We start from the raw sequence: 10,940 nt of genomic DNA, 5'->3' as shown, positions 1-10,940 counted from the left end.
TTGTTGTTGCTCTGCTTGATATCACAGTATTTTCTTCTGTTGTTAACCCTGTAGTTTGCCCTGATGTTACCCTTGTTGTTCCAGCAGTTGTTACCCCTCTAGTTTCCTCTGAAGCTACTCCTGTTGTTGTTACAGTTGATTTGTCACTTGTTTGCCCTGTTGTTGCTGTAGTTGCTGTAGTTTGACTGTCTACTGAAGCTACCCCTGTAGTTTGCCCTGATGTTTGCCCTGTTGTTGCTGCATTTGTTACCCCTGTAGATTCTTTAGATTTCTGCCCTGTTGTTGCCATATTTGTTTCCCCTGTAGTTTGTCCTGATATCACCACCATAGTAGCTGCACTGGTTTTCTCTGTAGTTAGTTCCAATGTTACCCCTGCAGTGTCTCCTGATGTTATTCCTGCTGTTGCTATAGTTGTTACCCCTGTAGTTTCTTCCGATGTTACCCCTGTTGTTACTGCTGTTGTTACTCCTGTAACGTGCCCTGATGTTACTCCTGTTTTTACTGCTGTTGTTACCCCTGTAACTTGCCCTGATGTTACCCCTGTTGTTGATGCTGTTGCTGATCCTGTTGTTGCTATAGTTGTTACCTCTGTAGTTTGTCCTGATATTATTGCAGTTGTTACCCCTGTAGTTTCATCTGATGTTATTCCTGTTGTTGCTATAGCTGTTACCCCTGTAGATTTTTCTGATGTTACTTCTGTTGTTACCCCTGTAACTTGCCCTGATGTTACCCCTGCCGTTGATGCTGTTGCTAGTCCTGTTGCTGCTTCAGTTGTTACCCCTGTAGTTTTCCCTAATGTTAATCTTGTTGTTACTCCAGTTGTTGCCCCTGTAGTTTGCCCTGATGTTACCCCTGTTGTTGATGCCGTTGTTAGCCCTGTTGTTGCTATAGTTGTTACCCCTGTAGTTTGCCCTGATGTTACCCCTGTTGTTGATGCCGTTGTTAGCCCTGTTGTTGCTATAGTTGTTACCCCTGTAGTTTGCAATGATGTTACCCCTGTCGTTACTGCAGTTGTTACCTCAGTCGTTTGTCCTGATGCTAGCTCTCGTGTTGCTATAGTTGTTATCCCAGAAGTAGGTACTGATATCACCACTATAGTTGCTGTACTTGATAACCCTGTAGGTAATTCTGATGTTACACCAGTTGTTTCTACTGATGTTACCCCTGTTGGTGCTTTACTTGTGACTGTGTTTGTTTCTCCTTTTGTTACCTCAATAGCTTGTCCTGATGTTACCCCTGTTGTTACTACAGTTGTCACCCCTGAAGTTTTCCCTGATGTTATTCCTGCTGCTACTACAGTTAATACCCCTGTAGTTTCTTCAGATTTTCGGACTGTTGTTGCCATAGTTGTTTCCCCTGTAGTTTTTCCTAATGTCACCACCGTAGTAGCTGCACTGGTTTTCCCTGTAGTTACTTCCGATGTTACCCCTCTAGTGTCTCCTGATGTTAGCCCTGTTGTTGCTATAGTTGTTACCTCTGTAGTTTGTCCTGATGTTACTGCAGTTGTTACCCCTGTAGTTTCATCTGATGTTTTTCCTGTTATTGCCGCAGTTGTTACCCCTGTTGTTGATGCTGTTAGCCCTGTTGTTGCTATAGTTGTTACCTCTGTTGTTTGCCCTGCTGTGATTCCTGCTGTTACTGCAGTTGTTACCCCTGTAGTCTCTTCTGATTTTTTCCCTGTTGTTGCCATAGTTGTTTCCCCTGTATTTTTTCCTAATGTCACCACCGTAGTAGCTGCACTAGTTTTCCCTGTAGTTACTTCCGATGTTACCCCTATAGTGTCTCCTGATGTTACCCCCGTTGATGCTTCAGTTGTGACTGCTTTTATTTCTCCTGTTGTTTCCCATAGAGTCTGCTCTGATGTTACACCTGTTGTTGATGTTTTTGCTATATTTGTTGCCCCTGTAGTTTTCCCCGATGTTACCTCTGTTGTTAAAGCTGTTAGACCTGTTGTTGCTATAGTTGTTACCTCTGTAATTTGCCCCGATATTATTCCTGTTGTTACTGCAGTTGTTACCCCTGTAGTTTCTTCTGATGTTACCCCTGTTGTTGCTATAGTTGTTACCCCTGTAGTTTCTTCTGATGTTTCCCCTGTTGTTGCTATAGTTGTTGCCCCTGTAGTTTGCCCTGGTGTTAATCCTGCTGTTTCTATAGTTGTTGCCCCTGTAGTTTGCCCTGATGTTAGCCCGGTTGTTGCTATAGTTGTTACCTTTGTAGTTTGCCCTGATGTTAATCCTGTTGTTGCTATAGTTGTTACCCCTGTAGTTTCTTCTGATGTTACCCCTGTTGTTGCTATAGTTGTTACCCCTGTAGTTTCTTCTGATGTTAGCCATGTTGTTGCTATAGTTTTTACCTCTGTAGTTTGCCCTGATGTTAATCCAGTTGTTGCTGTAGTTGTTACCCCTGTAGTTTCTTCTGATGTTACTCCGGATGTTACCCCTGTAGTTTGTCCTGATGTTACCCGTGTTGTTTCTTCAGTCGTTACCCCTGTAAATTTTTCTAATGTTACCCCTCTTGTTACCCCAGTAGCTTGCCCTGATGTTAATCCTGCTGTTGCTATAGTTGTTACCCCTGTAGTTTTCCCTGATATTAATCCTGTTGTTGCTATAGTTGTTTCCCCTGTAATTTGCCCTGATGTTAATCCAGTTGTTGCTATAGTTGTTACCCCTGTAGTTTCTTCTGATGTTACTCCGGATGTTACCCCTGTAGTTTGTCCTGATGTTACCCCGGTTGTTTCTTCAGTCGTTACCCCTGTAAATGTTTCTAATGTTACCCCTCTTGTTACCCCTGTAGTTTGCCCTGATGTTAATCCTGATGTTGCTCTAGTTGTTAACCCTGTAATTTTCCCTGATATTAATCCTGTTGTTGCTATAGTTGTTTCCCCTGTAATTTGCCCTGATGTTAATCCTGTTGTTGCTATAGTTGTTACCCCTGTAGTTTCTTCTGATGTTAGCCTGGGTGTTACCCCTGTAGTTTGTCCTGATGTTACCCCTGTTGTTTCTTCAGTATTTACCCCTGTAGTTTCTTCTGATGTTACCCCAGTTGTTACCCCTGTAGTTTTCCCTGATATTAATCCTGTTGTTGCTATAGTTGTTACCCCTGTAGTTTCTTCTGATGTTACCCTGGGTGTTACCCCTGTAGTTTGTCCTGATGTTACCCCTGTTGTTTCTTCAGTCTTTACCCCTGTAGTTTCTTCTGATGTTACCCCAGTCGTTACCCCTTTAGTTTGCCATGTTGTTACCCCTGTTGTTACCCCTGTAGCTTGTCCTGATGTTAAAACTGATGTTACTGTAGTTGTTATCCCTGAAGTTTGTCCTGATGTTAGTCCTGTTGTTGCTATAGATGTTACCCCAGTAGCTTGCCCTGATATTAATCCTGTTGTTGCTATAGATGTTACCGCTGCAGTTTCTTCTAAAGGTATCCCTGTTGTTACTGCAGTTGTTACCCCAGTAGTTTGTCCTGATGTTACCCTTGTTGCTGCAGGTGTTATCCCTGTAGTTTCTTCTGGTGATAAACCAGTTGTTGATGGTATTGTTAGCCCTGTTGTTGCTATAGCTGTTACCCTTGTAGTTTGCCCTGATGTTAATCCTGTTGTTGCTATAGTTGTTACCCCTGTACTTTCTTCTGATGTTACCCCTGTTATTACTGCTGTTGTTACCCCTGTAGTTTGCCCTGATGTTGCTATAGCTGTTACCCCTGTAGTTTGCCCTGATGTAAATCCTGTTGTTGCTATAGTTGTTACCCCTGTACTTTCTTCTGATGTTACCCCTGTTGTTACTGCTATTGTTACCCCTGTAGTTTGCCCTGATGCTACCCCTGTTGTTGATGCTGTTGCTAGTCCTGTTGTTGCTATAGTTGTTACCCCTGTAGTTTTCCCTAATGTTAATCCTGTTGTTACTCCAGTTGTTACCCCTGTAGTTTGTTCTGATGTTACTGCAGTTGTTACCCCTGTAGTTTCATCTGATGTTATTCCTGTTATTGCCGCAGTTGTTACCCCTGTTGTTGATGCTGTTAGCCCTGTTGTTGCTATAGTTGTTACACCTGTAGTTTGCCCCAATGTTAGTCCTGTACTTACTGCAGTTGTTACCCCAGTAGTTTGTCCTGATGCTAGCTCTCGTGTTGCTATAGTTGTTATCCCAGAAGTAGGTACTGATATCACCACTATAGTTGCTGTACTTGATAACCCTGTAGGTACTTCTGATGTTGCACCAGTTGTTTCTACTGATGTTACCCCTGTTGCTGCTTTACTTGTGACTGTGTTTGTTTCTCCTTTTGTTACCTCAGTAGATTGTCCTGATGTTACCCCTGTTGTTACTACAGTTGTCACCCCTGCAGTTTGCCCTGATGTTACCCCTGTTGTTCCTATAGTTGTTACCCCTGTAGTTTGCCCTGATGTTATTCCTGCTGTTACTGCAGTAGTTACCCCTGCAGTTTGCCCTGATGTTAGCCCTGTTGTTGCCATAGTGGTTTCCCCTGTAGTTTTTCCTAATGTCACCACCGTAGTAGCTGCATTGGTTTTCCCTGTAGTTACTTCCGATGATACCCCTCTAGTGTCTCCTGATGTTACCCCTGTTGTTACTACAGTTGTCACCCCTGAAGTTTGTTCTGATGTTTCCCCTGTAGTTTGCCCTGATGTTAGCCCTGTTGTTGCTATAGCTGTTACCCCTGTAGTTTGCCCTGATGTTATTCCTGCTGTTGCTATAGTTGTTACCCCTGTAGTTTCTTCCGATGTTACCCCTGTTGTTACTGCTGTTGTTACCCCTGTAACTTGCCCTGATGTTACCCCTGTTGTTGATGCTGTTGCTGGTCCTGTTGTTGCTATAGTTGTTACCTCTGTAGTTTGTCCTGATATTATTGCAGTTGTTACCCCTGTAGTTTCATCTGATGTTATTCCTGTTGTTGCTATAGCTGTTACCCCTGTAGATTTTTCTGATGTTACTGCTGTTGTTACCCCTGTAACTTGCCCTGATGTTACCCCTGCCGTTGATGCTGTTGCTAGTCCTGTTGTTGCTATAGTTGTTACCCCTGTAGTTTGCCCTGATGTTAATCCTGTTGTTGCTATAGCTGTTACCCCTCTAGTTTGCTCCGATGTTATTCCTGTTGTTACTGCTGTTGTTACCCCTGTAATTAGCCCTGATGTTACCCCTGTTGTTGATGCTGTTGCTAGTCCTGTTGCTGCTATAGTTGTTACCCCTGTAGTTTGCCCTGATGTTAATCCTGTTGTTTCTATAGTTGCTACCTGTGTTGTTCGTCCTGGTGTTAATTCTGATGTTACTGCAGTTGTTACCTCTGTAGTTTGTACTGATATTACCCCAGTTGCTGATTCTGTTAATCCTGTTGTTGCTATAGTTGTTACCCCTGTAGTTTCTTCTGATGTTACCCCTGTTGTTATTGCAGTTGTTACCCCTGTAGTTTCTTCTGGTGTTATTCCTGTTATTGCTGCAGTTGTGACCCCTGTAGTTGATGCTCTTGCTAGTCCTGATGTTGCTATAGTTGTTACCTCTGAAGTTTGCCCTAATGTTAATCCTGTTGTTGCTAAAGTTGTTACCCCTGTAGTTTGTCCTGTTGTTACTGCAGTTGTTACCCCTGTAATGTCTTCTGATGTTACCCCTGTTATTACTGCAGTTGTTACCCCTGTAGTTTCCCCTAATGTTACCCCTGTTGTTAATGCTGTTGTTAGCCCTTTTGCTGCTATAGTTGTTACCTCTGTAGTTTGCCCTGATGTTAATCCTGTTGTTGCTATAGCTGTTACCCCTGTAGTTTGCCCTGATGTTAATCCTGTTGTTGCTATAGATGTTACCCCTGTAGTTTGTCCTGATGTTAATCCTGTTGTTGCTATAGTTGTTACTTCTGTAGTTTGCCCTGATGTTAATCCTGTTGTTGCTATAGATGTTACCCCTGTAGTTTGTCCTGATGTTAATCCTGTTGTGGCCATGCTTGTTACCCCTGCAGTTTGCCCTGATGTTAATCCTGTTGTTGCTATAGCTGTTACCCCTGTAGTTTGCCCTGATGTTAATCCTGTTGTTGCTATAGATGTTACCCCTGTAGTTTGTCCTGATGTTAATCCTGTTGTTGCTATAGTTGTTACTTCTGTAGTTTGCCCTGATGTTAATCCTGTTGTTGCTATAGATGTTACCCCTGTAGTTTGTCCTGATGTTAATCCTGTTGTGGCCATGCTTGTTACCCCTGCAGTTTGCCCTGATGTTAATCCTGTTGTTGCTATAGCTGTTACCCCTGTAGTTTGCCCTGATGTTAATCCTGTTGTTGCTATAGATGTTACCCCTGTAGTTTGCCCTGATGTTAATCCTGTTGTTGCTATAGTTGTTACTTCTGTAGTTTGCCCTGATGTTAATCCTGTTATTGCTGTACTTGTTACCCCTGTATTTTGCCCTGATGTTAATCCTGTTGTTGCTATAGTTGTTACCCCAGTAGTTTTCCCTGTTGTTACTGCAGTTGTTACCCCTATTGTTTCTTCTGATGTTACCCCTGTTGTTGATGATGTTGTTAGCCCTGTTGTTGCTATAGTTTTTACCCCGGTAGTCTGCCCTGATGTTAATCCTGTTGTGGCCATAGTTGTTACCCCTGTAGTTTGCCCTAATGTTAATCCTGATGGTACTGTAGTTGTTACCCCTGTAGTTTCTTCTGATGTTATCCCTGTTTTTACTGCAGTTGTTACCCCTGTAGTTTGTCCTGATTTTACCATTGTTGTTATTGCAGTTGTTACACCTGTAGTTTGCCCCGATGTTACCCCTGTTGCTGATGTTGTTGTTGGCCCTGTTGTTGCTATAGTTGTTACCCCTGTAGTTTTCCCTGATGTCATACCTGTTATTGCTACAGATGTTACCCTTGTAGTTTGCCCTGATATTACCCCTGTTGTTGATGCTGTTGTTACCCCTGTAGTTTGTCCCGATGTTATTCCTGTTGTTACTGCAGTTGTTATAGCTGTAGTTTCTTCTGATGTTACCCCAGTTGCTGTAGCTGTTGTTAGCCCTGTTGCTGCTATAGATGTTACCCCTGTAGTTTTCCCTGATGTTATACCTGTTATTGCTACAGATGTTTCCCTTGTAGTTTGCCCTGATATTACCCCTGTTGTTGATGCTGTTGTTACCCCTGTAGTTTGCCCTGATGTTACCCCAGTTATTGATGCAGTTATTACCCCTGTGGTTTGTCCTGATGTTACCCCTGCTGTTGATGCTTTTAGCCCTGCTGTTGCTGTAGTTGTTAACCCTGTAGTTTGCCCTGATATCACTCCTGTTGTGACTGCTGTTGTTTCTCCCGGTGTTTCCCCTGTAGTGTCTCCTGTTGTGACTGCTGTTGTTTCTTCTGATATTATCCCTATTGTTTCCCCTGATGTTACCCCTGTCGATGATGCTGTTGTTACCTTTGTAGTTTCTTCTGATGCTAGCCCTGTTGTTGCTATAGTTGTTACCCCTGTAGTTTCTTCTGATATCAGTACGGAAGTCACAGTCCTTGTTATCCCTGTAGTTGCTTCTGTTGTTACCCCTGTAGCTTGATCTGATGTTACCTCTGTTGTTGATCCTGTTAGCACTGTTGTTGCTTTAGTTGATTTTCCTGTGGTTATGTCTGATGTTAACCTTACTGTTTCTACTGATGTTAACCCCGTAGTTTGTCCTGATGTTACACCTGTTGTTGCTAGAGTTGTGAGTGTTGTTGTTTTTCCTGGTGTAGTTTCTCCTGATGTTACTGCTGTTGTTAATGAACTTGTTAACAATGTAGTTTCTCCTGTTGCTAATCCTATAGCAACCGTAGTTGTTTCAGTTGTAGTTTGCCTTGATATGGCAGTTTCCTCTTTTGTTAACTCGGTGACCCCTGTTGTAGCCTCAGTGTTTTCTAATGAAAGTGTCACCTCAGTGTCCTTCCTTGTAGTATCTTGTATTGTTCCCTCTGTTGTAGTTGGCGCCCCTGTAGTTTCTTTGCTTGATATTGTTATTGTTCCCTCAGTTTCATCTGTAGTCTTCCCCGACATGCCCTCTGAAGTAAATTCTTTTGTTTCTCCCAAAGTTATCACTGTTGTTTCTTTTGTTGTTGACACTGTGCTAGTAGTTGTAGTGCTTATGTCTTGTTTTGATTCAGTAGTACCTACAAATGTAGTGGCTGTTTCTTGTGATTTCATCGTTTCATGTGACATTGTGCTGGTTGTGTCTTGGACTTTTGTGGTTATGTCTGATGGTGTAGGAGTAATTTCCAGTGGTGTCGTAGTAATATCCTGTTGGCTTGTTATTTCTAGTAATGTTGTGGAAGAAACAGTGGATAATAATCTGTCTTGTGATGTGGTAGTATCTCTAGATATGGTTGTTGTGTCTGCCACTGTTGTTATAGTATCCAATAATATGGTTGTTGATATTGTGGTGCCTTTTGATGTTATGGTAGCAATGGAAAAAGAGAAAATATGCTAATTAGCCAGAATGTAAATTCTCATAATATCTTTTGCTGTCATTTTTTAGAACATTTAATTAATATATATATACCTATAGATTGTAAACTAATTCGAGCAAGGTCCTCATCAACCTGTCTGTAAAACTGTATAATAGTTTGTCTCGTTTGTCATTAAATCCCCCTGCTGAATAAGTTGGCATTATATAAACGAGAGATATTTATATTGAAAAAAAAAGATGAATAAGGTGTAAGGAAATTAAGTGGCAAATGTGCCCAACTTTTGTTATATTCCACACGTTATTTTTCCCATGGTGTGAAGGCGATTACTCTAAATAATGCAGCAAGTGTGAATAATAATAATAATAATAATAATAATAATAACAAAGTATTTAACCAGGGAAAGTACATTCAAATTACTCTGGTTTTCAAGTACGTCCTGGGGATGTTACTTTTGCCGCACACCGAGGGTTGTTACTATTACCCAATTTAATGGTACTCATTTTATCTACCTCGGAAGGATGAAGGGCTGAGTTGACCCTGCCGGAATTTGAACCTGTATGCCATGATAAAATGTAAGTCATAGCGAAGATTGTGCAATAACACATGGCTGCTGTCCCTCGCTATTACCAGATATTTAAATTCAGCAATATTAAAAGCTTGTGCTTTTCGGGTGATAGTAACTCTCTGCAAATGAAGATTTCACACTGCTCTATGACTCTGTTGTGGTCTTATTTTGGAATCCTGTGTGGTAATTAGTGACATAGACTGTTATTGGGGAGAAGTTAATGAAAATGAGATAAGGTGGGCACACTCGACTAAACGACAAAATGGCCCCAAAAAAGAGGCTAAACTAAGTAAGTACTGGGTGCTCACCCACGTTAGGCTCTATCCCCTAAAGAGCCCAGAATACACAACAATATGAATAGAGTAAGGAGCACAACCAAATCTTTATATATACAAAAAATCTTTATTAATATGGGTATATACTATAGGAATGTCTCTATAGATATTCTCAACAAGAATACAAAGTCATATTATTGTAAAGTATATAACTGAAAACAATTCTGAACATGTATAAACACGCAATGCGTGGTATGTAGATGAAAGAAATGACAAGCAAACAGACCACTGTAATACTAGTATAAACAAAACCCAAACATATAACAAAATACAAAAAAAGCATACCAAGTTCAGTGAGAAGCAGGGACAGAGTCAATCAAAAAAAAAACAAAGTTTCGGCTAAGAAGCCTTTATCAAGGGAGCATATTGAGAAACTGAGTTCTCCCCTTATATACCCACAGGAAACACCACAATTAAAAAACACATGTTAATAATGGGTGGCCACCCATGGTGATTGAGATCCTTCCAACCATACAACACCTGTTTATGGTTGTCAAGGAAACCAATTTAATAGTATATACACACATATCATACACATATAGCATCATACAAATATATTACAAACCAATATAGTAGTATAAATCAGAACAGCATCATCCATATATGTATGCATCAAAAACTAATATCCTGAACAGGTAATGTGTAACAGAACATCATAGAAGCATGAGTAATATTATTAGATGTGAATCCCATTACAGATTGAAACATTTTCAGGTCAGTTAATCTGACCTGAGAAGAATATCTATAGAGACATTCCTATAGTATATACCCATATTAATAAAGATGTTTTGTATTTATAACGATTTGGTTGTGCTCCTTACTCTATTCATATTGGGGAGAAGTTAGTCAGGTGATTGGGTGGCAATGGCTTAAGGCAAAACAGGTGGGAATTGGGCTTAAAGGAACACTCCACTGCCTAAATCCAAACAAAATAACAATCACTGTTCAGTAGATATACCATCAATGGAAACATGTATGCATTTAATTTTAAATTTTTGGACTAAATCTAAAAACAGCTTGCAGAGCAATTTTCTGCTGTCTTTTAAAGTCAATCCCTTGTAACTCCACCCAGACTTCCTGTGGCTGTCCAATCACAGACTTCCCAACGCAGCTCAATTAGAAGTCTTTGCAAGGCAGGCGCTCTGGGCAATTACTTCCTCTTGAGTCTATCTTGAGCTTATGACCTAATTAAACCAGGAAATAGGAGGACTGGTTGTCTCACGGATCGTAACAAGGTAATTTATAAAAGTGCCAATTTTAATTGAACTCAACAATTTTTGTAAAAGAAACAAAAAAGGACACACTTTTTAAGGGTCTGGATTGTCCCTTTAAATACCGGTAGCCCCATGGAGAAAGTGCATCTTAGGGAATAGGTCCTTGACAGGGCTAGGATTTGGAGGAAGGGGTGAGGGGGTTGCTTAGTTATCATTGGTGGGATAGTCTTTGGGGATGGATGGTATATAGACTTTGCAAACCCTGGCTAAATTGTGAAATTTTGATTTAGAAAATATAACTGATCATGCAAAAAAAAATTATTTTATTGAAGGATAGTGATCATATGAAGTCATTTATCACCACATAGTTCTTTGGCTCCTTTTTAAATCACAATAATAACAGAATTCACCAAAAGGGCACTGATCAAA

The 10,940-nt window shown here is 40.9% G+C and overlaps 2 protein-coding genes across 2 annotated transcripts in view; one reads left to right on the top strand and one right to left on the bottom strand.

Moving 5' to 3' along the window:
* The first annotated feature begins 4,488 nt into the window (after positions 1 to 4,488).
* LOC134572975 (calphotin-like) lies at positions 4,489 to 7,068 on the top strand. Its single transcript, XM_063432317.1, has 3 exons — positions 4,489 to 4,499; positions 4,640 to 6,983; positions 7,054 to 7,068. The coding sequence occupies exons 1-3, from the start codon at positions 4,489 to 4,491 to the stop codon at positions 7,066 to 7,068; spliced, it is 2,370 nt and encodes a 789-aa protein (XP_063288387.1).
* Positions 7,069 to 7,104: 36 nt separating this feature from the next.
* Positions 7,105 to 10,940, bottom strand: part of LOC134572974 (spore coat protein SP96-like) — a 54,970-nt gene continuing 51,134 nt past the window's right edge. Inside the window, exons 2-3 of the mRNA XM_063432316.1 lie at positions 7,181 to 8,373; positions 7,105 to 7,122 (exon numbers count right to left, since the gene is read on the bottom strand). Coding sequence (XP_063288386.1) covers positions 7,105 to 7,122; positions 7,181 to 8,149 — 987 coding nt within the window. The 5' untranslated portion in view covers positions 8,150 to 8,373. The remainder of the gene's footprint in view (positions 7,123 to 7,180; positions 8,374 to 10,940) is intronic.

This window comes from Pelobates fuscus, chromosome 9 (assembly GCF_036172605.1).
Source record: "Pelobates fuscus isolate aPelFus1 chromosome 9, aPelFus1.pri, whole genome shotgun sequence".
NCBI classification, from domain to species: domain Eukaryota; kingdom Metazoa; phylum Chordata; class Amphibia; order Anura; family Pelobatidae; genus Pelobates; species Pelobates fuscus.
This window is presented reverse-complemented; position numbering and strand designations above follow the sequence as displayed.